The sequence below is a fragment of the Thermobia domestica genome, chromosome 14 (assembly GCF_964235325.1).
Source record: "Thermobia domestica chromosome 14, izTheDome1.hap1.1, whole genome shotgun sequence".
Classification (NCBI taxonomy): Eukaryota; Metazoa; Arthropoda; class Insecta; order Zygentoma; family Lepismatidae; genus Thermobia; species Thermobia domestica.
The window spans coordinates 75,962,878-75,990,144 of record NC_137467.1 but is presented as its reverse complement, the minus strand read 5'-3'; the positions used below and the strand labels follow the sequence as shown (position 1 = coordinate 75,990,144).

At 34.6% G+C, this 27,267-nt stretch overlaps 1 protein-coding gene across 2 annotated transcripts; it reads left to right on the top strand.

The window, feature by feature from the left end:
- Nucleotides 1–8: 8 nt before the first annotated feature.
- Nucleotides 9–26,753, top strand: LOC145670131 (putative Ras-related protein Rab-33). Of its 2 annotated transcripts, XR_014128236.1 has the most exons (5): nucleotides 9–501; nucleotides 5,023–5,142; nucleotides 12,482–12,631; nucleotides 15,253–15,722; nucleotides 23,205–26,753. XR_014128236.1 is itself a non-coding variant. In XM_081738502.1 (4 exons), exons 1-4 carry the CDS (start codon nucleotides 211–213, stop codon nucleotides 15,463–15,465), a joined length of 774 nt encoding a protein of 257 aa, XP_081594628.1. In that variant the 5' UTR covers nucleotides 9–210; the 3' UTR covers nucleotides 15,466–26,753. The 2 variants fall into 2 exon arrangements, 1 of the variants encoding a protein (XP_081594628.1); XM_081738502.1 differs by having other exon boundaries at nucleotides 15,253–26,753.
- Nucleotides 26,754–27,267: the final 514 nt, after the last annotated feature.

Sequence of the window (27,267 nt, the reverse complement as noted above, 5' to 3'; positions counted from 1 at the left end):
ATACTTGCAGTGAGGGAGGGATGTACGTAGTGAACACTAGCAGACAATAATAATACATTTCTTTCCTTCTGTTTTTGTTATGCAATGATACTTCCATGTTTTTGTAAAGTAAATGTATAGACAGAAGCCACCGACAGCAAGATTAAGCAGTACAGAGTTTTATTTTTATTTTGAGACTAGTGGATGTTTTGATTCTTTGTGATCAGCAGAATGAGTGACAATACGATTTCCAACGCAATCAAGCAAGAAGATTCGCAGACACAATCTAATACAAATAGTCCTGTGAAATCAGCTGCGAAAGATAATGAAAGACCAAATAATGCGTTTCGTTATGAAAAGCAGAAGAAAGTGTTTAAGATAATAGTAGTAGGAGATACAAATGTAGGGAAGACATGTTTGACGTACAGATTTTGTGAAGGAAAGTTTTTGGAAAAATCTGAAGCAACAATCGGGGTTGATTTTAGGGAAAGAACAGTTAAAGTGGATGGGGAAGAAATTAAGGTAAGACATTCAGGAAGTGTCAGAGTCCTTCGGAGTATCAGAATGTGTTTTCGTCTCTTGTTTCCTTGACTGGTGCTAAAAATAAGTATTAGTACCGTTAAGGTAACTTTCTCCTGTGTCGCTGTGCATTGTATTAACAATGATGCACTAATGGTAAATTACGACCAGCTAATTGTCTTTTTTTACATACCCTAGAAAGTCTTGGATCTGCCGAATGAAAGTAAGAAAGGTTTTAAAATGGTGACCCGTACAGTACATATAGAGGAAGGTGGGTTAGTAGTCAGGTTGATTACGATACTATTACTACGAGGATGCGGCCAATATTCCAGAATCCTGCCACAATACTGCTAAGTTAATTTCTAGGAAAGTTTTATAAACAATGTCTCACATTTTGATATATTGACCTAGGTGCTAGTCGGTTTTATAAGACCATACATTTGTAGAATGTATTTAAAAAAGTATCTAATGCTGTTTCGGATAAATTCTAATTACGGGAGCCCAGAATTACTTCATAAAATATAGCTGAGCGAGCGAAGTGGGTTAGAAGCCCCGCAGGGCTCGCTGTTTCTACCCTTTATCAATTTAGACAAAAGCAGGGGACTCGGTTCTGGAGCCCGTATTTATCTTCATGGTTTGTATTGCCCCCCGCAATTAGAATTGACGCGCTATTTCAAAAGAGGGATGTATAAATAATTAAAAAAGAAGGGGATCTTATTGTAACATACATAATGTTGAAGACGTGATCCAAAGTGTATCGTTTTAATCACGTAATAGTCTATGAAGAAGCACTGATGAACTGAATTGCCAGTTGAATGGTATGTTGACTCATGATCCTTATTGATAGAAATGTCCGAAAGATGTTCGTGGTAATGCATCTAATAACATAGGCTAAGTTTCCGCAGATGTCGGCCCCGGATAAGACATATGAGCCTGTTTTCAACGTTGTATTACTACTTCCCTGTTGTTATTTTAGTATGCCTTACCTACAATTACTTCTTTTTTATTTCCGGTCTTTAGTTTTTACTGCTTCCTAATCATAACGTGCTTCCTTTGCGCTTTCCTACTTCCGTATGTATCTATGTAGTATTACTGCGCAGAATTAGTAACTTCGATCTGTTAAGTGTTGCTAACTACACCTTACTCAGAAATTACGAAAACAATGAATCCTTACAGCATTATGTACATAAACTTCTAGAGGAGGGTTCTGGGTGGTGCTCCCTATCAAACTTGTGTTTCGGATGTTAAAGGTTACGAAAGCACTTCTTTCCTGCGTGCTACCCCATTCTATTGGCATATTCATATTTATGAAGAGTGCATTTCTTTTAGCATAGCAAACACTAAACAAAGCGCACCTTTATTATTGTAGATTGACTTCAAGAAAGCTGAGTATAACTACAGTGCACGTAAGAAATGACAAAACAACTTGTGTTAAGTGGCCACTAAAAAAACACGAATTGTATCTAACCGAGTCAGGGCGGGAACGATTTAAACAGTCTCGTTGGTTTTTAAAAGCTGTTAGAGGCATAAAGATAAACAGGAGTTGCTTACTAATGAAATTTTTTAATTACTTACAATATTTACAAGTAATTAAAAATAATTAACAAGACCGGCGATGTGGCAGTCAAAACACAAGCTGCGTAGAAGCAGAAGTGTCATTGCGCAGATGTGGGAAGTGTTTTCAAAATACAGTATACAACATATTCCACGTACATTGGGAATACCGAAACTTTGGCAAGAACGTCATCAGTATATGGTTAAAATTGTATTTATTTATTTTGTATTTTATTCTACGTTTTATATATCTAGACTCATAATATACCTCAACGAATCACAATTTAATCGCTGAAAATTGGAGAATTGTGCGTTCTGTGTTCATACCTTCAATTTCTACACAACGTGCGGCTCAGGTTCTTTATATTTGTTTCCCTCAATTATTATATATGTCAAGGATTTACACAGTGTCTATTTTCATTGTAGTATTTCTTAAGCTCCCGAACGAGTGCATTTTCTTAACAGTGTTACCACCTTCGAATTCATGCCTTTTATCCTTGATGTTCAAACGGTTTGTTCCTCATTTGTTGTCTTTCGGTGCTGCTTACTGAAGACCAATATTTAATGTTAAAATCAATCAGTACGACATGCTGCGAGACTTATAATAAAGTGCAAAGCCGTGGTGTCATCTGTATTCGTTATAGTTAGCAGCACAGAATTATTGTCTTCCCATATTTTGTTCTGCAGTACCAAAGGACACTAAACATGAAATAATCCGACAGCGGTGTATTTCTAACAATATTATCCACAGTTTGCAACACTGTCTCCTCCGTGTTTCTGACATTTCATGTATTCCTTTCACTAAGTGAAGGGCAAGGGGAAAAAACAAGGAATGTCACAAAACTGTATTTTCGAGAAAACGGCGTTTTAATATTGAAAACCGCGTACAAAGAATAGGGTTATAAAATCTTTTGCCACTTTTTACATGAACGTTTCTACATCTACGCATGCATGGCATAGACAGTCAAATAGTGCCACGAGTCACCAACAGATAGGACAAAGCACCGGAAAAAGCACATACATGGGCATTCCTTGTTTTTTCCCCGTACCCTTCAATTGTATACACACACGCATATCTTGCCGCAATATATCATCACTATTGTATCCCAGTTTTGAATTGTATTTACGATTTTCGAAAGTCAATAGTGCGTCGCAATAAGGAATCCTGTATCTCAAAATCGACGCCGCCGCTATCGCGCAAATTATATTGAGAAAAGTTAATCAGTTTGGTCCAATGAATCTATCCACAAGCTGTTAACATGTTCTCTGGGACACCCTGTGTATAACGAAATTCTCGAACATCGGTTTCTTGTTGACACCTGATTCTTGTTTATTTGTTTTTTAGAAACACGAGCATAAATACCTGTATGTCGCCCCGCCTACCTCTATCGTTCAAAGGCTACCACTATTCCCGTAGAGGTACCGCGTACACGTCAAGGTACTCATATCTCATCCCAGATCCAATGGTACATGTCATGTCACCATTTGAGTTTGATGCCAGCCTCTTATCCTGTAGAACTTCCCCTCTTCTACTAGGGTTGGAAACCTTTACACAGACACTTATGATCGGCATCTTTCCCCAGTCACCGTTAGTTCCCTTTCCAGGCAATAGACTAACATTCCCCTCCCGTCCAAGCAATACGGGACTTCCTCTGGTTACGGTTGAGGTACACCGTACATTACCAGAGCCAATGACTTATGTAGGCTTCTATGTTTCAAGAGATGGTCATTTGGGAGAGGGAGGCTTCTCTGGTAGGCTCGCTCACGCAATACGGGACTTCCTCTCTGTTACGTGTTAAGATACCACGGGCACATTGAGATACATGGTATCTCCTCCCGGATCTAATAATACGCTTAAGTCACCATTTAGAAGAAGGACCGTAATCACTGCTTTCCCCTGCCTCACTTTTTACCATCTTGAGATACCACATACACAACCTGACCAATGGCACATGTTAGTAGCCCATTTGGAAATCGGTTTCCCTAAAATCCCTTATGCTTCAGTGGAGCTCGAACCTACGACAGACAAGTCGAATCATCATTGGCCGTCTGCTGACCAACTCAGCCATTATGTCCCCAATTTAGGAGTGCGTAATTCAGTTGACTTAGAATGTATAAATACAGGGTGGACCAAAAACCAGTAAAGGACTATAAGTGTGAATAACTTTTTTATTTATCATTAGTTTCCATTGATATTTCATAGGCCTAAAGACCAAGAATGGGAAATTGTTGACAGTTATGTGTGGAATATAACGAAATCCTTCCAAACAGAATGAACGCGCATCGTCCAATTTTTCAGTGCTGAAGGGTGTCTACCCTCTGAGATTTATGTAAATGAGAGCTGTACAGTGAAATATGAGCCTGCAAAACAACTGTCATGGATTGGTTCGGATTGTGTCATGCAGAACACGAAGAAACAACAGACAAGGTCAGTCCCAAATGGTTGTAACAGAAAACAGCAGTGCAACGGCGATGAAACAGTTCACTCCTATATACGAGGCAGCATTTGGTCCCTCTCGAAGCAACTCAATATGATATTGCATGCACAATAATGAAGCAACTTCGTTACCACAGGGTTTGACATATGACCTATCCTCCAAATTCTATATTAGGGAAATTCGGCGATTAGTATCTCAATCCGATAGGTGCCTGAATTCTGAGAAAGAAGTGCCATTCAAACAGTCGTCATACATGCCTGTATATGCTGTACAAAGTTCACGTAAATACATTTATTGCTATTCCAGATAATGTGATCAAACTGGTTTCATTGGCGTCCCTAGTACGTACAAACTATTTAAGTGAATCCACACATGCATGTATTGATATGACGCCGCCACCATTAAATTCTTCAGCAAAGTAACCGAAGTATCGTCCCAAATAATAAACTCATTGTATTTAGGTAAGCAGTTCATTCAATAAATTTCATTCATTAAATTGTGCAAGTGTGACTGTATTTTATTTTTCTTACAGTTGCAGCTATGGGACACTGCAGGCCAAGAAAGATTTAGAAAATCCATGGTAGAACATTATTACCGCAATGTTCACGCTGTGGTCGTAGTTTATGATGTTACCAAACCAGCCACTTTTGAGGTAATATATATATATATATATATATACATATTTTAAGGTAGTTTAATATTGTTTGGTGTAGATAGTAATTGCAGATATTCTTATGTTCCGACAAAATACGTCTGGAACATATACAATGTACATCTAAATAAATACTGAATACTCTTTTTCCGTACTCGGCGTAGAGTACACTAGTAACATTAATATATAACTCCTCTAAGTCTAGATAGGAAAATTTTTGTCCACGAGCTTTCACGTCGAGAATGGCCTGAAACAAGGAGATACTTATTCTGGAGTACGCTATAAGGAAAATCAAAAATAGCAACTAGGGCCTAAGTTGAATTGTATTCACCAGATTATGGCGTATTCCTGCATATTAAACTCACTGCAACTACTTAGCATATACACTTTCGTCCCCATATTCATCAGTTATCCAAAGTTAATATATGGAGAACTTTTTCTAAGTTCTTCTGTAAGGGTTTCTTCGCTAGAATGGAGTTTGATTAACCCTTGAAAGGAAACATCTTTTTTACATAAGCCGAAGGAGTCATGGATGAATTTTCACCCATGACTCATAAATGTTACATTATTACTGTATATTTTGAAGTATTTGTTCGAGAATTTATGAAGTAATTAAGAATATATTTTCACTTAATAGGATCAAGAAAATGGTGAAAAATTAAATACAGAAATCTAATGATCTTTGTATAATAATTATATTTCTGAGTTATTAAATTTTATAGCTGTGTAGAAGTTGAAAAAAATAATTTGTAGAAAAATGCTAATGCTTATCAACAAAGAACTTTATTTACTGTTCACCTTGAAGCTGGTGAGTAAACATCTACAAGTCTTGATTAAGTGGTGCATTTTTTTTGCAAATGACATTCCGATGTTCTCCATAAATAACTTACTGGAAAAAGTCACGTAAAAGGAAACCCAACAATTACGTACACAGCGTAAACAGGAAGCAGTATAAACAGATTTGCATCACGATCTTAAAGCTACTACCAGGGGAGAAATATAGCATGGAGAACAATGGTCAGCACAGTGTTGCCAGTGTGCAGCAAAAGAAATAACTTTCATCTGAGTGAATTTTCACCCATGTTTCCTTTTAGGGGTTAAAGAGATGGTTATGTTGTATCATTTGATTAGATTTGATAGAATCTAGTTAAAAGGAATCCAGATTATGACAGCGCTGAAACCGACATGATTGATAAGAAATGAATTAGATTCTATATTTCACACATTGACAATTCCGTTGAATAAGAGTTTTTCACAGCACAATTTAGGCGCAGCGTTAATACTTCCCACTCCCCCCTCCAAAAAAAACTTTGGATAAAAACATAACACAGTTGAGAGCAATTGCATACATCACAAAGAAGGCCCAGGAGTCTATGAGATAAAATGCAACTCCTCACTACGTCGTAATACTTCTTGAAGAAGTCATTGGGAATGTGTCCTATATCGGCGTATAGAAACCTCTAGAATGCCTTTCTCACTGGTCTAGTGGCTACCCAGTATACCTTTGGGTAGGTGGTGTCAGGTTCGATTCCCAGTTGGAGAGTCTTGAAATATGAACTCATTAGTGTGGTTCGAATTCCACCTTTCACTATACATTAGGTAAACGTCTTATATGCCCTTGGTGTTGAAAAAGGGACATTAAATTTCAACAAACCTTTGGACTTCCCGGTGTATCATGTTGTAAGGAATGTCAATAATTTCTTCAATCTCGCAACGACAAACTGTAGAGGAACTCGGAGGCCATGGAACATCGCTGCTGCGTGAAATAACATGCCTTCCTGTGATCGCACGTTCTGTATCCCTTGTGGTAACAGTCGCTGAAATAGTGTACACTGCTATTCGTTATTTTAACCAATATGTTCAATTTGACATTAGGATAAGCAAATTAGAAATAATATAGAAAGCTTTGTGAAAGTAACATAAGTTTATTACAAGTGCTATCTACGTTGTAAAATTGAAAGTGACTGTGTTTGTGATTCTTAATCTCTTGAACCGCCCGACAAATCTCGATTAAATTTTTGACGTAGATGCGGTTCTGACCCGGGAGTGTTTTTAGCTATTCATTTTGACGGTAGAACTTAGAGAAGGGAGAATTATAAAAAAAATAGTAAATAAAACTTAATAACTCTTGAACCAAACGACCGATCTCGATCAAATTTTCAACATATATAAGGTTCGGGCGTGGGATGTTTTTATCATTTCACTTTGACGGAGCAACGTAGGGTAGGGGGAGATATATAAAAATAAAAGTGACTATGTTTGTGGGTTAATAACTCTTGAACCACTCGATCGATATCAATCAAATTTTCAAATAGATGAGGTTCGAACCTGGGAATTTTTTTGTCATTTCGCTTTGACGATAGATCTTAGGGGAGGGGAAATATATGAAAATGAGTAAAACTTAATAACTCTTGAACCACCCGACCGATCTCGTATCAAACTTTCAACATAGATAAGGTTCGGGCCTAGGATGTTTTCATCATTTCACTTTTACGGTTCAACGTAGGGGAGGGGGATATATATATATGTGTTAAAAAATAAAAGTGACTGTTTTTGTGACTTTATTACACTTAAGAGCTCCTTTGTGGCTAAGCGGTTAGCGTACGCGCCTTTGGCATGGGCGATCCGGGTTCGATTCCCGGCGGAGCTCATGTGGTTCGGATTCCACGTTAATCAGTAGGTCCACGTCTCATATAGTCTCGCTGCTAAAAGGGACACTAAACTAAAATCAATCAATCAATCAATTTATTACGCTTAAATCACCCGAGCAATATTAACGAAATTTTTAATAAAAATGAGGTTCGAACCTGGATTAGTTCACTTTTATGGTGGAACTTCGGGGAGGTGAGGAAGAGGTCTATAAAACTTAATAACTCTTGAACCACCCGACCGATCTCGATCAAATTTTCAACATAGATGAGGTTCTGGTTTAGAATTTTTTTTTTTTTTTTTTTTTTTTTTTTTTTTTTTTTTTTTTTTTTAATGTTTCACTTTTACGGTACAACCTAGGTGAGAAAAGAGATTTATATACAAAAAAGAAAAGAAAAGAAAAAAACGAACCACCCAACCATCTTGCTAAAAATGTTCAACATAGATGACGTTTGGGCCTGGGATTTTTTTGTCATTTAACTTTGACAGTGCAACATAGGAGAGGGGAAAGGGGAGGTATATGTAAAAAAAAAAATAAAAATGAAAATGATTTCTTTGTGACTTCATCACTCTTGAACCACCCGACCGAGCTCGATCAAAATTTCAACATATAAGGTTCGGGCTTGAGGGGAGGGGAGATTTATATATAAAAGTAAATAAACCTGTACTCTTGAACTACCCAACCAGATAGATGACGTTTGGGTCTGGGATAATTTTTGTCGTTTAACTTTAACGGTGCAACGTAGGGAAGGGGGAGGTATATGTAAAAAAATAAAAATGGAAGTGACTGTCTTTGTGACTTCATCACTTTTGAACCACCCGACCAATCTCGATCAAATTTTTAACATAGATGAGTTTCGGTCCTTGGATGGTATTTATCTATTCACTTAGACGATAGGTCTTACGGGAATGGGAGGAAGAAGTTAAAAATAAATAAAACTGAATAACTCTTGTACGAAATGATCAATCTCGATCAAATTTTTAACATAGGTGAGATTCGGGTTTGAGATGTTTTTTTTTTATCATTTCACTTTGATGGTAGAACTTAGGGGAAGGGGATAGAAGGGGCAGATATATAAAAATAAATAAAACTTACTAACTCTTGAACCATTGGTCCGTTCTCGATGAAATTTACAGCCTTGAAAGATGTTTAAAGCTGAGATAGTTTTTCTTATATTACTTTGACGGTGTAACTTAAAGGTGGGAGAGGGGAGAGACATTTTAAAATAATCGAAAAACGACCTATATTAGTGTCGAATCCATAGTTTTAGGGGTCGCTAAGATGAACAGTGTCACTTCTGATGCCCTTTAAATCCAAATTCAGCCCCGCAACTTGGGGGAGGGGCAGATATATATATATATAAATATTTAAATAACGAATTTAAGTGTCGAATTCATAGTTTTCAGGGTCGCTGAGATGAACAATGACACTTTCGATGCCGTGCCCTGCAATATGGGGCGGGGAGGGGATATATAAAAATCATCGAAAATGATCGACATCAAAGAGCGCTTTAGTAATAGTAAAATAGTGACTGACTAACGGAACATATTACTTTTTTCTTCTTCTTCTTAATTTAACCCAGCGAAGTTGGTAATTGATACTAGTATAGAATATATTAAGAAAAACAATCACAAATAATTTCCAGTTATTCTTCCCAATCTTTCGGTTATCAGAGTTTGAGTGTAAAAGTTCTTACATTTTCTGCGGGCATAAATGCGTGCCTAGTTGCTTCACTTCTAAATATCAAATTTTGTAATTTAATGTCTATAATTTTGCAGGTTTAAATTTAAATGCTGCAAAAATCCAATTGAGGTTTAATATAAGCCAAATGCTACAAACCACAAAAGGCACAAGAATAGTAAATGCTTCACCACGTATATTTATTTAATAAGAACCAAAAATTTACTGCAAACAAAAGTTGAAAAAAGATAATTACTAAATAATTGAACGTTGAGAGTATTGAAGATCACTCTTGGATCTTTGAATACAAACCTTTATTTTTCTTAATTAACACTTTTGTACACTTAAAGTCTTCTTAAACCATTTCACAGTTTTCCCCTTCATAGAGTTGCCAGACGTCCCGGTTTTCAATGAAAGAATTTACTGTTCCGAAAAAGGCTTTCGAAACGCTTTTTTTCGCTCCTCACATTAAAAAAAAAAAAAAGAAATAAATAAATAAACCCGCAAGAACTAGTATGTCTCACCTGAAAACGGAAGGTATTATTTGTGACTCAAATGATGACGCAACAAAGAAAAAAAAGTATCTCTTCAATCATAAATGGGAGAATATGTCGTAATTGGCGCAATATTTAGGGCCCGTTAAACACAAGAAATCGGAATTCGGAATAGGGACACCAGACAGCTCCCCTTATGTTACCTCTGCACATTCTTTATACATCCTTTGTGGGGGCTTCATTTGTGCTAATTGTGTATAGAATGAACTGGAAAATTGTAAGTAGCTACTAATCTGGAAGTAATTAATCGTTTCTGACCAAATGAGTAGAAACTGTGATCTTATAGGCTATATAGCCTGAGACTGTTGTCCCGGTTTTTCGCTTACAAAATCTGGCAACCCTACCCCTTCACTTACTCATTCCCAAGTACTCAAAACACAGATATGAACGACACGTAATTTTGCCAGTATGTGGCGGCTTTGTGCAGTCACTACGCACTCGAAGGTCTTTGACTCTGCCTCTCAAGAGTACCAACTCACAACTTAGTCACTGAAAATTAACTGATCTGAACGAACTTTTTTTCAGAAGTTAAATTATGTTACGATTCCAGTGCTCCGTCATTGTTAGACATCGAATTCTTATTCAGATGCATATTTTGTTCGCATGTATGCATCTCTGTTAAACTTGGTAGGGCTTTCTAACAACAATAATTTAGCTCGAATTTGAAGTTTTATGGTGCATATAAATGCATATTTTAAAAGTTAGAGCTTATATTAATGCTTAACAGCATATTTATCATATTTTAGAATTTTTTATTTCAAATGTACAGTCTTTGTATAGCATGCAATAAATCCCGTTTAGACGACTGCAACAGAACGTCTTTTTGCATTCTTGGAAGAATGACTAGTTTGTGGAGAATCAATATTGTTAGCCACCAAGCAACAGAGCAAAGACGCTTACAATTGTCAAGACGTTAAGAGAAATCTGATAATGATAAAGACATTGTAATATCGTGTCCACATCAATTCAGAAACAAGAGACGCAAGGAATGATTCTCAGTGAATGCTTAGCTCTAGTTTTGATGTTCAGTACGTGCTACAGTCAGTTCCTGGTAAATTCGGGCGCTCTGTGAAAAACAAATTGGCAGATGTTATTGCCAGAAACTCCAACAACAAAACAATTGCAGCCATGGGAAAGTACACTCATGTCCAAAATAACTGGCTTCTTGTAAGAATATAATTTGATAATGATTTTGCAGGGTCGCGTACTTTTAATACTGATACTATGTGTATAATCGGGAAATGTATATTTGTGGTAAATTTCATAGGAAAAGAATTATAAATACGAAAATTAGAATGAGTGAAACAAAATGTTGCTAAATGGACAAGTTTTATTTTCGTTTTATTGTTCTTATATACTGCTCTTTTGACATGAAATTTTCCACATACATGTCTTTGCCGATTATACACATACTAACATTATAGGAAATACCGGGTGAATTTGTTATCAAATTATATTCCTACAACAACATGTTTATAGACATGCGACAATAATTTGGGACATGAGTGTACATTGAAGGGTTAAATTTTAACTTGTCAAAAAATATAGGTGTTGGGATATAGTATGGGCAGAAAGTGCGTGAAATTGTACACATACTGTCATGTAGCGGTTGTCAGAGAAATGTTATGTGTATTGTTTAGATTGAAAGAGAATCTAGATTATGTTGTTGTAATTAAGATATATAGGGTTGAAGATTATTGAATATCTATTAGTTACAGGCAGTGTGATTGTTTATTCAGTAAAGATTACTTCGGATAGCTCATATGAAAAGTGTATACCTACAGAAGGTATAGAATAAAAGGGATACTTCGAGCAAAGGTGTTAATGATTTTGGACAAGTCGTTAGTTATAGTGTAGACACACTTTTTGTATTTTGCTTACATTGTCTACAATAGGTACTGAACTTGCTTCTCTCTGTATGTTGTCCAGTAACATGTATTGATGTTAACAAGTCATTTTCGGGTTTATATCGAAATGTGTAGAAAAGTGAAGCTTGTATTATTTTGTGTGAAGTAAACGCACTTTAAAATACAAATGTGCAGTGAAGACAAACTAGAGATCGTGTTCTCATTATCACTGTGTTTATTTTAATCTTACAATTTGTGTACATTTTAAAAAGTTGGGAGTATATAAACTGTAACTGTCACAAAATTAAACACTGAAGAGAAGTCCCAGAAAGGTAAAGCACACTTTTTGTGTTATATTTCATCTACAAAATTTTGTCACAACTTTGCTGCATATTAGAAGAAGCTCTTTATTGCAGTGTTAGTGCATACCGATGTCTAATCATTACTAAATGGCAAAGCCATCTGTCCCGAACAAATTCGGGAGATACAGTGTTGCTAATCCTGAATTCAAAATTTCCTGCTTGTACACGTTGCGTAAAAAGTGAAATCATAACATTGGATATTCCTATTTTGTTTTGTACTGACTTTGTTTTCTATATTATTTTTAGTCTCTTACTCAATGGATTGATGAGTGCAATCGTCACGATTTAACATGTGAGATACCAAGGATACTTGTGGGGAATAAATGTGACTGCAAAGATTCACAAGCCGTTAAGACTCACGTTGCACAACGATTTGCCGATTTTCACAATATGCCAGTAAGTATCAATTACCTTCAAATGATGTGAAATATTTTCTCTCTGAATTTCAATCTTTTCATTTCAGCTGATTAGGCTGATACCATTACTAGGGTTGCCATCTACCTCGAGAACCTGGAAAAGTCAGAGAATTTAATGAAAAGTTGAAAAACTTGAAAAATCAGGGAGTTTTAAGTACGAATTTTTATACTCAGAACCTATTTCTGTTTTTGTTTTGCGAAGTTTCCGTATCTACACACACACACATACTGTATACATATGCATAAAAGGAAATTAACCTCCTGGTGGGGTATAATATAGTTATATATATATATGTCCTGGAAATTTATAAATCTGATTTGGAAAAGTCAGGATATTTGTGCTCGCCAAATAAGCGGGAATCCTTATTACTCTTTCACCAATTAATATGTAGATATTGAAGGTAATTCTTAAATACACATCAGCCATTTTCCTTCTGCCTTTCAACGCGTCTCGATCCATGTGTACTAAAATTGATTTTTTTCAATTGTATAAGGAATCATCTTTCGAAGTTCAGTGAAATTATTTTTCGTCTTGTACAAATGTGAAAATGTCCAGTAATCGAAGTAGTTAGAACGTTCTAGTTTTACAGCGCGTCATTTTCAAGGATTTTGGTTTACAAAATACTTCGGTATATTTACTTTTGTCTGTCCGTATGTCCGTCCGAAAGGCGCAAAATCTCAAAAAATTACTTGATGATCAGCAATTGTACCCAGGATTTAGAGGGTCAAAAATTAGAAATCCGAGTTGATGGAGGTAATCTATTCAGTTGATTCCAAGATATGAACAATCAAAAATCGGTTTCCCATGTATTCCCATGAGAATAATTATGGATATGATCGTTGCTTGATAGATTCCTCGCTACTGTTCCCGACAGAAAGTCTAGAAGTTCAGACCCCAGTCGCATCGACTAACGAGCCACACAAAACCTCAGGTGTTTCTGTTAGTGTTGGTCTTCGGCAAACTCCAACTCTTCGCCACTCACCTTATATCGCCGGCCTAAACCTTAGTCAGCATTTACGCTAACTCAATGGTACAGTTCTCTCCCCGAAAAGGACAAAATCTCCCCTGTTCGTAAGCTACACGTACCTGCAGTAGTTTTTTAAATCTGATATGGTGGAAGATGCTTTCTCCACTTGGAAAGGTTCGCTTGAAACGCTAATTTCTGACTTTATATCGCTTTTTTTTTTACTCTTTCTTGTTGTTGTTATATATTTTCTCTATATATAACAGTTGAGAAATTTTTGCGAAGGTGGAAGACTGCTTGGCTAATTTAATGCAGCTCGTAAATGTGCAGTATGTGACCTAGGGATTTTTTTCTTCTTCTTCTTCGATGCTTTTTCTGCGTCGATCTTGGCCCGTCTATTTAGATACAGTTTTGGAATTGGAATAACAGATGTTAGCTGTAAACGAGATGTTAGCAAATCCACCTTGGTTGCAAGGAAGCCATCAAATCCATTTTATTCTTAAAACATTAATTTGAAGTTTATTAGGAACATCGTTAGTAACATATGTCCTTTGTTAGTCTACCTTAATAAAATAATCGTTGTGAGGTTGTGTTTTACCTGTCTATGTTTTCATGTTTGTTTCCTCACCATTTGTCACATGTATGACGAACATTTTAATTACGATTGTAACAAATCAATTATTGAAACATTGTTTAGCATATCTGCATCAGTTTAGGCTTTTTAATAATTTCGTCCCCGACCTTCACATAATCAAAATCACTCTTTTTGTTGGTTGTTCCACTATTTAAGATTTTTCACATAGTTTTAGCTTTATTAGTAGATTTAAGTATAATGGAACTAATTAGATCGTAATTTAGCTGTTTTAATTACTCTTCTATATGTTTTCCTGTAGTTAAAAATATAATTGCGAAACTTTTTATTGTTTGTTGATTTATACAATATTGTTACAGTGTATTTTATGCGAATAACATTACATTACCTTTTTTCTATTGTTACTGTTATTATAGTTAATTGTTATATATATTTCTCTATAGTTACTATTCTATTTGTTCTTATTTTTATATATTTCTCTATTATTACTATTAATTCTGTTTATTGCTATCGATATATATTTCCTATTTATTGTTGTTATATATTTATTCTCACATATTTATTACATTATCTCTTCTTTTCGGCTTTTATTTATATTTTGCAGCAGTTTTTGGTTTCTTTAACTTTAAACGGACATATTAAAGTTAAAGAAACCAAAAACTGCTGCAAAATATAAATAAAAACCGACATATAGTCCGTGTTGATCGTGACGGGGACAAATAACCTCGATGCTGACGTCCTCATTAACCCTCAGCCAATCACTACTCGCACTGCGTTGAGATAGGCAGGTAGTATAATGCTCAGGATGCAGAATACTGATACGTCCAAGGAATACAGTGCTAAAATGAAATCAAATGATTTTCTTCTCGATAAATCTAAGGACCTAATTATTTTCTATTTTCATACATTGATGCAAAGATTCAAATTTCAATTTCGACATTGTGTACACTGTAACAAACCAAACTTTTTCACGTGGTGTACACTGTTGTCACTCCTACTTGTTCTTCATGTTAAACTATTTTAAAATGTCACTTTCTTTTTCAGCTGTTTGAAACTTCGGCAAAGGATGAATCGGAGTGTGACCATGTGGAAGCCATCTTCTTAACACTAGCTCATAAACTGAAGAATCGTAAGCCAATGATGCCTGTATCGCCTACATCAGCTCCACAGGGACTTCACAGAGCAGATGTGATATCAATTGAGAGGGAGTCTGTATCAAATTCTGAAAATAATAACGAAGCAGCTTGCTTTTGCTGAGCAAAAGCATATATGTAGAATATGTGGAGTTTTAAATAATTGTTACCAGTACATAAAATATGTATAAGAGTTTTCTTGCGATGATTATCAGTGGTAGTCCGTATAATGTATTCTGCTGTACAGTTATATCTCAGACTAATATGTAAAGAAAGGAAAATATTTTGATAAGTAAATTTAGTATAGAAATGATGCATTCCACGTTATTTTGAGGTTCAAATTCAATCTTCTTCAGTACTCCAGTTAGAACTTCAATGTAGGTATGTTTATTCATAAATAGTTTTATGATTGAGAGATATCGCGCAAGAATTGGATAAATGGGAACTGAAGCTGAGATCACAATTATGAAACATATCTGACTATTGTAAAAATGAATATTCTTTGTCAGATAGTTTGTATATAGTCATGTGTGTGTGTGATGAAAGGTTGTGCTTATCGTTTTTCGTGAAGAATTTATGATTTCTTACCAAACATTACGTGCCATAATGCTTCGTAAGCAGTCAGAAACAATTATTCCGTGTATTTAGCAAACAGTTAAGAATGTGTTGAGTCTTCTTGTATGTACAGTCACATTCAGAAATATTGCAGTTTTCATGTATCTTTTAATAGCCGTACTGTATATTTTCCTGTAGAGTTACTAGAAGCTTTAATTTTTGGATCTTTGTTGTAAGCTTATATCACTCTTTCTCTCTCCGTTTATCTTCTCGGGTCAGCTATCTTTTGATTGAGTTGACACAACTTTTCTACTCTTCCCTGTGCCGAACCAGACTTTTCATTTCCATGTACCTATTCTTACCTACAGTCTTGTATTATTTGGTCGGTATATTTCAGTCACAGCTTTCCTCTAAGTATTTTTCCTTTCTTTCATAGCTAATAGCGTGATTCCTCCGTGTCTCATAGTGTGTCCAATCATCTTTTCTAATCTTTTTGAAATCAGTGCGCTTACCTCTGGTGTCCCTAGTTTGATCCTTGTTCAAGTTAGTTTGTGGTGCATGACATCGTGTCCGTGGGTTTTCTCGGGGTTTTCCCGTTTACTGCCACTTTCTCATTCCACCAATTCTTCCATCATCATTCACTTGCTTTAATCTTCGTCTCCCTTAGTCTAACGGGCATAATCGTGGGACGTTAAACTCAAAAATTTAATTTTTTATCACTATATTCGTTTCTCTTATCATTTCCAGTGCCTTTTCATTTGATACTTATCCTCCCACCTAAGTGTTAACGTGTTAACATCCTTCTACAATACCTCATTTCGAAGACTTCCGTCTTTTATAAGATAAGTGAGTACTGCAATAATTACGAACGTGGCAACGTTTATAATCATTGAAATGTAGATATAAATTGTGAGAGTAGTGTATTTCTGTTAAATCATCTCTCTCAAATCTTTGTTATGGCTGTCTAATTCACGATTTGTAACGGTGCCCACACCATCTTTAATTTTTAGCCCTTTGTTTTATATGGAGAATTATTTTGCTGTTTTCTTTGAAATAAATTTTAATTTTAATAATGTGATTTTACTAATTTCTTACTCAAATTAGTTTAAATGAGGATCCCTTGCTTTTTCAAAATGAGTTTGCGTTATATCGGATGTTTTAAAAATGGCGCCCACAGACAGCAGAGCGCTATTCTACATGTTAAAGAAAAAATGTTGTATAACGGATTGGAACTATGAGCATTTTTCTACTTGGTTCTAGTATCAACGTCGATCGACTTTAATTGCGATCTGGAAAGAATCGATGTAACTGATTTCAAGGAGTGGTAGATCTATTTTATAGTTCTTCAGCGGCGAATTTGCCACATATAATTCGCGTCGCGTCTCAAGTGCCGAAAGATATATATATATATATATATATATATATATATATATATGTAGACGCAAATCCAAGGGGGGCCTATAGCCCTTCCTTGACGCTTAGGTACACACTGGATAAAATGGGCTTCAATCCTGCTTTACACTGGGTAAAGCTGCAAACTATGGTTTAGCCCCTCCCTTGATCATATCCTAGATCCGCCATTGGGTATATATATATATGGTTTTATTTTGATTTGTAGAATAGTGCTTTGTAGTCATGGGCACCATTTTCAGGACACCCGCTATATAAATTTAATGTTACTTAAACTAAATTCGATTATTAAATATATATTAAAATTCTGAATCACAAAATTTAATTTTCATGAAATGAAGGACATTTGAATACATTTGGGAAAGAAATTAGTAAGATCAAAATCAGTATTTAAAATCCAGTTCATTTAAAAAATAATAATTCCTATATAAATCAATGGGCTAAGAAACAAAGATGCGCAGGTATTCAGCACCGTTAATTAAAATGAGAGAAAAGAGGGTGGAACATGACTTTTGTGTTATTTATAGTGAAATCGATACTGATGATTTTCCTTCAGCAGTTACATCTAGTTTTAGGTAAACGGTAGGTTTAATGTATAAGGTACAGATTCATTTTATGCCAGCATACTTGCAACATTTAAAAAAAAAATAATGAAAAAGCACTACATATATATTTTTTCATATATTCACATATACATGTGATATACATTTTCACAAATTTAGACTTGCTGTCACGGTAGTCGTCTTGATCAGAATCTTCCAAGCTCTGCGAAACAAGGTTCCTAATCGTAGTATCTATTATTAATAATAATTTAATCCAATCTACTCTGATTTTTTCTTTTTTATTTACAACAGGCGTTATTTGTCAACTTTCATCTATTAATCCACTCATTTTAGTTTGCAAATCTGATGCCTAATAACGTAAATGGACTGAATAGACGAAAATCTAAAGAACCAAGATAAGTTTTCGTTTATAAGAGATCCTGGTCTGCCTCTGTAATTCTGTTTACTCACTGAAGATTATTCGAATATATAAAAAAACCTCATTCGAAAGTGAGGATCAGTATTCACTAAAACGATCATTCTTATGTATGTACGCTTTCTCTCTGTAAGAATCCGAAAACTCTGCTTCTCTTGGGAAAATTTAGTCACTTCGGCGATTTCGTATGTGTGCCAAGCACACATATTTATGTCTTGAGCTTCCTTATGGATGAGTGATAAACGTTTTCGCCTTTGTAGGAGTCCTGAGTTTGATTTTGTAAATGCGTGTGATTTGGATTGCATGTAAAAGTGCAGGTTCATGTCTAATGTAACCTTTGATTGGTACCAGTGATTTGTAAACAGTGACATGTGCTAGTCAACTAATATAAACGAGGGTTATTTTTTTTTTTAAGTAAGGTCTGTGTTGTAACAAAATAAAACAAGAAAACATTTATTTTTTTTAAATATACATACCATTTTTTTCTGTGTAATTTCCTCGTTGGTTTAAACAATTATCGTAACGAACAACGAGTTTTTGGATACCGTTTTCGTAAAATTCTGTCATTTTTTATGATAGTCTGTTACTTACGGTCATTTTCACGTCTTCACTGGTATCTAAACGCTTACTTCCCAGGAAGGTCTTCCGATGGCGGAATAGATCGGACTCTAGGTGGAAGAGCTGAACTGTATGGCAGATAATCGAACTCCTCCAAATGAAAAGATTTGATCAGATTTTGATTTTCTCTTCTCTCTGTAATCTGTTGAGTAATCTGATTTATTTTCGTCCGTTACTGTTTCTGATTGTGTTGTCTTCATACACCTTGCATATCCGATGGCGATAAATATTTTCAGCTGTCATGTTTCTTGTTGTTAGGAATTGTATGATTGATTGTATTTCATGGTCGACGGGCCGATCGATTTCTTAAACAAGTTAATCACACATTACGAAGTATACAGACACACGATGTGAATGCAAATGGCGTCCGAGTACACAAGGGATGTAGGGAGCCTGCGTATTTTCATCAGTATGTAAAATTTCAACCATCATTCACAAATGGGTTTTACTTAAAATATGACCCTCGTGTATTGGCCTCACACAACTAAGTAGAAAAAAAGTGTACAGTGCTGTGGACAAGTAACTAAATTCAAATCGCAATATTTCGCATAGATTTCAAGCTTTATAAGCTCGCCTAGTCTTAAGCTACAATTATTAGTTATTGTGGTTCGTATATTGTTACATGTCTAAACAGTCTTTTTTTTTTTTTTTTTTCGCTGTATATCTATAGTTTTGTAATATAGGAATTTCACATTGATATGTATGATAAGAAAATGTCCTTAGAACGGAACCATATCAGTATTTTTAACAAATTATTATTTTTCATTGGTAGTGTAAGGTTAGAAATAGAATTTGTTGCAATGTAAGATAAATCATTTGAAATGTGAAACGACCAGAGAAGTATGAAAGTTTACATTGTCATGTTTGCGATAGTTACTCATGTAAAGCCTAGATAAAAGTCTAAGAGAAATGTTAATCTGTAATTATGATCTAGAAATAAGTTTTTAAAAAATGGTTAACTGAAAACCTTTCATTATGTATATATCTCTGCTAAGTGATAACCCTTTATATGATTTGGTAATGGTTCTATCTAATAGTGTAGCTAGAATTGTAGGTTCATTGACAGAAAATTAATGATAGCTCTCATTAAAAAAAAAAAAAAAAAAAATCATTTATGATATTTAATACTCCAAGAATTAATAATTATAATGGAGGCAACTGTAAAATGCACCAAATTATTATGAAAATATAACGTAACTACGATAATTTTGCTTGGAGGATAGCTCGCGTAATTAAATAACTTCTGTTGTCGCTTTACTGCAAAAAATCCGAGTTTAAAAAGAAAAGAACTTTTCTCCCTGCTCTAATCCTTGGCTCTCAAACAGACAAGAGAACAAAGAGAGAGAAGGGAACTGAAAGATAGAGGAAAAGAAAGAAAAAGAGAGAGGACTGAAATATTGAGAAACAGAGAGATAAGTGAAAGAAAGAAAAGAGAGAGAGAGGACTGAAAAAGAAAAAGAGAGAAAGGGATTACTTTGAGTTTGTTTTTGTTTCATAAATAAATAAAAAAGAGACGAAGAAACGAATCTTGTTAAAGGAGAAAGAAAGAAAGAAAAAACGGTGAAGAAAAGAAAAGAATAGAAAGAAACCTAGCCCATCTCTCTAGCTATCTCTGTTTTTACTCCTTCCCTCTTGCTTTCCCCTTTTCTTCCTGGCCCTCCTCAGGGAAATGGAAGGGGCAGATGATTCTTTCTTTTCCAGAAAGATTTTTTTTTTAGAAAGAAAATGTTATCTGGGAACGAGAGGGAAGAAAAGGGAGAAAGGGCACTTAACCTCTTTCTTCCCTTTCCTCTTCCTAAAAAAAAAAAAAAAAAAAAAAAAAAATCATCTCTTTCCTCCTTTTCATTGAAGAAACGAAGGATATCTGGTGGGAGTTCACGTCTTTCGGACCTTACGTTAAGCTATACGTTCACGTCTGATGTCGGATCTGTGCACAAAATGGATGTTTAATTTTAAAGTTTGTTTTAATGAAAATTAATGAAAACTCCATCCATACCCTCTATCTGCCCATCTCGCTGCGCAGCTATCCAATCTACAAATTAATCGAATTATGTAACGAAACCGAAGAAATTAATATTTTGATTATTAAATCCTTGGCCAGCCGCACATTGAGGATGCTGAGAGATAGGACTGAGTGCATTGATTTCGTGTCTGAATCATAACGTTGGAAGGCCTTTGTCTAGCACGTGTTTGAGTAAATAAACACTGCGAGGCTTTGTTGCATTGTTCACATTACAGTATCTTGCCTCGACTGTCCTGTCCTCTGCGGCCTGCCTTACGATGTACACAAGGAAAGAGTTTTTTTTTTTTAATGTATATATATATATATATATATATATATATATATATATATATAACATCATCGTGTGGGACACGATATTTCAATAGTAATGTGTTCATCTCTAATAGGTAAAGTTTCTGGTTCGATCCCATACGTTTGCTTTCTCGAGAATCTGTCTATTATCTACTTACAAAACTCTGTTGTGGGAATTAATATTAAAAACAAAGCACAAGGAATAAATCTTTACCGAGTTCAATAATTCAAAGTTCCGTGTTAATTATTTATTCGCATGGAATTTTCGGACAACATAATAGCCAACGAAGAACTTGTATAAGTAAATTCAGTATATTTTGGACAATTGCAATCACCAGCAAAAATGTTCATATTATATTGAAGTACTAACTTGGAACTCTACTTTAGCACCCGTTTTATTTATTAATTTAATTATATACAATTCGATGGTTCCTTGCCATCATCATCGGTATGTAATTGTTAAGGAATTTTCGCATTACTTCGTGTACTCCCATTATCGTGAATTTTTAAATCATTAGAAAATACCTTATTTATATTTCGTTAACAGCTAAAAGCACAACTATGAAGTGAGTTCACGATTTAATTTTAAAAACTCCTTAACAGTCATGTACCGATAATAATGGTAAGGATTCGTCGAAACATATACAATTAAATTAATAAAGCAAATGCTTAAGTAGAGTCCATTGTTACGTAAATATGCATCTTATCAGTTTTTAGTACTTTAAGATCATACATGTGTGTTTGTCGATAGCATCGAAACAAATAATTCTATTTGAGTACATTTTTTTCTGACAGATAACTAACTTTCAGTGTGCAGGTAAAGGACAACGCTATTATTATTTTTAATTTTTCTTTTATTTAATGGAATTGAATGCCTACTTTATTTTTTCATTCAATGATTTAATGAATTAATCTTCTCGTTTTCTTTGAAATGAACTGAAATTTTGGTAACTTTGTTTTTAATAATTTCTTCTTTAATGGTTGTTAAATATCCCTTTCTTTTTCAAAATTAATTTTGTAAGATATACGATATTACGTACTGGGTGGTCCGGCGTACCTCTCCCCTTTAGTTTAGACAGAATAGTGTTAGTTATGGTAGAATGTCTGTACACATTTACCCAGTGGCGTAACTAAGGGGCCTGCAGTGCGGGGAGGCCCGCAGGGTTTGGGAGTCCACCGCGAAGCAAATGCCATGAACTATAGGCTACAGAAAGTGAGGTGAATACGGAATATCCATTTCCCTGAACAACATTATTTACTTTAGAAAAGAAAAATCTGCTCTGGGTGAAAATTGATCCATTCTAGCAACATCAGTTTAAAAAATCATCTTAGCACTCGAAGGTTAAGGAAAAATAAGTTTTGCCTTGTAAGGTGAGTATTAATTTTAATTGTAATTTTATTATATTCTACGGATTCATTAATCTTTGTCTTCTACAGGGACATTATATGGTGGGAAGGGGGTCCCAAAAATAATCCTGCGGGTGGAGGGGGCATTTTTGCGTTACGCTACTGCAGTTACCTTGAAGTCTTAAAATTTGTTAAGAGTCATAAACATCGGTATGATCACTATCCATGTCATAACACAGCTGAATTCTGCTCCAAGTCCAAACAAAAACTCCAATTAGGGGTACGCCCACTTCCGGACTACCATGTACTTTAACTTTGGCTATTAAGTATTAATAACAAAATGTAATTTTCACAAAGTATGGGAAATTTAAATAAATTAGAAGAAAAAATCAGTAAAGTCAAACCATTAATATTTATGTTTATTTCAAAGAAAACCAAAATAATAATTATCCAATCGAACTCAACACTAAAGATGGCACAGTTATTTAACACATATTCGAATTTGAAGTATATTAAATAGTAAGGAATATCTCAAGGTTTTTCGTATGAAATTGTTGATCTTAATAGGAAAAATGTAAAATAAGTAATTTTCCGTTGCCGAGAATTTATTTAAGTATCTAACGCATTATGCTTACTTCTAGGTATTTAATCTCCATAATAAAATCGTGCTCGGTATGTGCAGAAGAAGAGTATATTTAACTCAGGATTCTTGACAGGAAAGACTGCGCTGAATATTAAAATATTACATTAAGCCTATCTTTGCATGAGCTTTTCTATGAAAACCAAATTTTGTTGTCAGTATTTCTTCTGGTTGTTCTGTGTATGGGTTTCGTATTTTTTTGTAAAATGTAACATTAATAACAGTTGTTACTGTTAAATTTTCTTCAATTTGAAAATGTATCCAATATATACAGGTACGGAAAAAATTACTATCAAAATTTGGTGGGTGATTTCTTAAAACTAAGTAAAGGGAAAAAGTCGTAAAACACTTCTTCCCAAACTATAAGTTGTCAAAAATTGGAAAAAATCAGTTTTAAAGCACTTATCTTGAAAACTTTGGGACCTAGCCAACACAGTAAGATAAAATATACAGCAAAGGTTCGAAATATCCGTGTTTGTAATATACAGCAAAGGTTCAAAATATCCGTGTTTGTAAATCTTACCCCGCTTTCCATTACTCTTGCCAACTGCAGGTGGTGACAGATGGCGAAGGACCTCCAGGAATCCATATTTACTTGGCGATTTGGGGCGCTGTGAGACGAAGGTCGCATATGGATATGCAAATGTTGTTATGATCGAGCAACGGATCAGTGGACGTGAACGGGCGCTTGATATTTTCTTTATATATCGCCGTGCAGCTTTCACCGCTTCAGAAACTCCATCATAGTTGTTCGGGAAACGCCAAACAGCAGAGCAAGCTTAGTATATATCATCATTCGTTTTCGACCTTCTCTAATGGCTTACTGTTGTCTTATCCAGCTTTGCAGCTGTACTCTTAATCATATCTTTGAAATATTAAAGACGTTTGTAAAACAAAACAAATGTGAAAACTGTAAAAGGAAAGAAAGAAAATACATACAAAAGAACTAGTATCAGTTCCATGTAATTATGGGCAAAATTTAAAAATAATAATAATAAGAAGAAGAAGAAAGAAAATTTTCTCCTTCATCCAGTTTCAACCTGCTTTGCAGTGAAATGCATGTAGCTCGCACCATTTCCTGTAAAAATTTCAGCGCCCACGATGTGCTTAAAATTAGTTGAGCTCCCTCATGGCTAAGCGGTTAGTGTACGCACCTTTCGCGTGGGAGACCCGGGTTCGATTCCCGGCGGGAGCTCATGTGGTTCGGATTCCACGTTAATCAGTAGGTCCACGTCTCATATAGCCTCGCTGCTGAAAGGGACGCTAAACTAAAATCAACTCAACTCAACTTAAAATTAGTTATACTCTAAATTTGATATTAGGGCCGCAGTGCCTCAATGGTAGAGCGTTTACCTCTGGTGCGTGAAGTCCTTGGTTCGATCCCTATCGCGCCAAGTAAACTTTGTAGTGGACAAACACCATCTGCGTGGGTTTTCTCCGGGTTCTCCCGTTTCCTCCCACTTCATTAGACCATTTCATTCATTTTTCATTATCACCGTCTCCTTTAGCTTAGTCGGCATATCCGTTGGATGTAAAACTTTACGATATCATTTCTAAATCCGATATTGTCATATCATTTTGGCCGGTGCTGTAGTACCTACGATTTGCTAACATGGATTTGTATATAGGATTCGTAATAATTCCTGTGTAACTTATCACTGTTGAAACTAGATCCGATAGTTTTCAAGTTATGGCACATGAAAAAACTTACATTTTCGGCAGCTTGTAACTCGGAGAAATTGTAGATGATGACACGAAACTTTGTATTCAGTTTGAAATTATGTCCAAAATGTGATTAAAAGTGTGATGTGACGTGTATGCCGATGACATTTGTGTGCGCGATTAAAACCTTGAAAACGCTTTGTTATTGTTCAATAGTACTGAAGCCTATGCTTAACAGAATTTCGCAGTGTTGTTTTATTTTAATTATAAACAAGTTTCTACTTAATGTATATTATATTAAACTCAAATAACGTACAAAACTGCAGGGTAACGCAGTCAGTTAAGTACTATAGTGTTATTCACGTATCTGTGTTACCACTTCATTTTTACTTAAACTTTTTTGTTATAGTTCAGTCATGTTACAGGAGAACAGTAACATAATTTATAGGGAGTTATTGGAGTGAATGAAGAAAAAATAAGATTACCTGTTATTTTTCTTCGCCTCAAGAATGTACTATTATTAGTAGTATTCAATTTATATTTATTAATAACTATAAGTTTTTAATTCTTAAAATTTTCGGCCAAGTGAATTATCAGCAACATATCCTATAGAATCCTTCCATATCTTGATCAATTTCTTTGGATAATTCTTACTAAAAATTTTAAAATGGCCATATAGTAACCACGCGACTTACGTAAGTAAGGCGTTTCGTAAATCTTTACGTAACTTGCATTTTATGCAAGTCGAATTTGTAAATTACTTAAAGGTGTAACTTCGTAAGAAATTGCAATTATTATTATTGGTATTAGTAGAAGTAGTAGTAGTAGTAGTATGTGTATGTATATGAATGTCTTTATTTATAATTATTATTTTATAAATGAAACATCATGAAATAGTATTTACTTGATATTATAAACTTTAAAAATTTGAAAATATAAAGGTTCTTATATATAGTATATATTGTTTTATACAGAATAATTTATATTTCGTATGTCATGTATACTACAGTGGATGTCAAAAAAGCCACAAACATATTCATACGCGCCAACGTAAATACAAATTGACGTAAATCGCTGGGTTACTTTATTTACCAAAAATAAGTTATTTCTTCTTGGCATGTCTAATACAATAAGAGATTTAATATAGAGAAAAGGCCTTGCTTCTTTGTAAAAATGAAACTTGAAAATTTCTGTGGCAAATGAAACACCTTATTTTCGCTGTACTTTACATGCGCACACACATCATATACGTATTTTGTAATAATTACATGTTTAAATTCAAAATTGCATGAGTTAAATAGAAGCGGGTAGGTACCTTTGCACAGCTGTTTGGTAAATATTGATCTTATTCGGGCATCTGTCATCAACCATGGATACTTCTGGTAAAATATAGTGGAAAATTTTGAGGTCAAACTTTTTAAAGTTAAAACCAGTTAAAGGGGACAATAAAATACAGTTTAATTACATCTGCGTTTTCGACAAAGTACTTTCACGAATTCTATTATGGATGACTTAATACCTAAGTGTTTACAATCTGTAAAAGTAATAATAATAATTTCTACGAAGGAACTAATGGTACATAAGAGCGACGGTACATTTTCCGTTATTTAGAGTAAAAAAATTATCGGTTTTCGCGTTAGAGATGTTCAGCATAGGCTTCACTGTATCTTGCTTCCGTTTTGATTTGCTAGTTCCTTGAAATTGACTGCTGTATAGAAAGAAAATAACAAATAATAGGTTTATCGTAAACTTACCAAGTGTATAAAATATCCACATTTCACATAAAATGCTGTGGAGAATGACTTTTGATAAGCATATTCATTGTAAATAAAAATATAGGGATCAAATTAAACTGTATATACAAAGTAAATAAAAAGGTAAAATGTGATGTAGTTGTATTTAATTAGTTGTTTAATTAAAGCCAAAATTAGAGCTAGTCAACTGTGTACTGCAAAGCACACTTCCAACCTAAACAAATTCCAATATTCACTTTCGGAATAAAGAGAGAGAAATTTAAATATTTTATAAATTTCCTCCTTTTCTTCCTTACAGAAGAGTTTCCGGAAAATATTTTTCTTACTTTTAAGAGTTTATATATAGCGAATTTCACACTTCCAACTTGAGCATACTTAGATTGGTCCGTTTCTGAATAAAGAAAAGGAAATTAGGATATTATAGAAATGAATTACTTTCCATTCTTAGAAGCGAAATTTTAGGATCACTCAAAGACATATTTCCTTATTTAATTAAAAAAAAATATATATCAAAATTCACACCTCCTTGTTAAACGAATCCTTATTCGGCACTTTAAAATAAAGGAAACAAAGGGAAATTTGGATATAGAAATAACCCCGTTAGGAGCGAAATTTTTTGAAACACTGAAACATATTTCATTACTTTTA

Bases quoted from the DNA above. Each gene is read 5' to 3' on its own strand.
- LOC145670131 (XM_081738502.1), top strand. From the start codon at position 211: ATGAGTGACAATACGATTTCCAACGCAATCAAGCAAGAAGATTCGCAG. The intron at 5,143-12,481 runs GTAATATATATA...TATTATTTTTAG, and splicing joins CCAAACCAGCCACTTTTGAG to TCTCTTACTCAATGGATTGA. The intron at 12,632-15,252 runs GTAAGTATCAAT...TTTCTTTTTCAG, and splicing joins CCGATTTTCACAATATGCCA to CTGTTTGAAACTTCGGCAAA.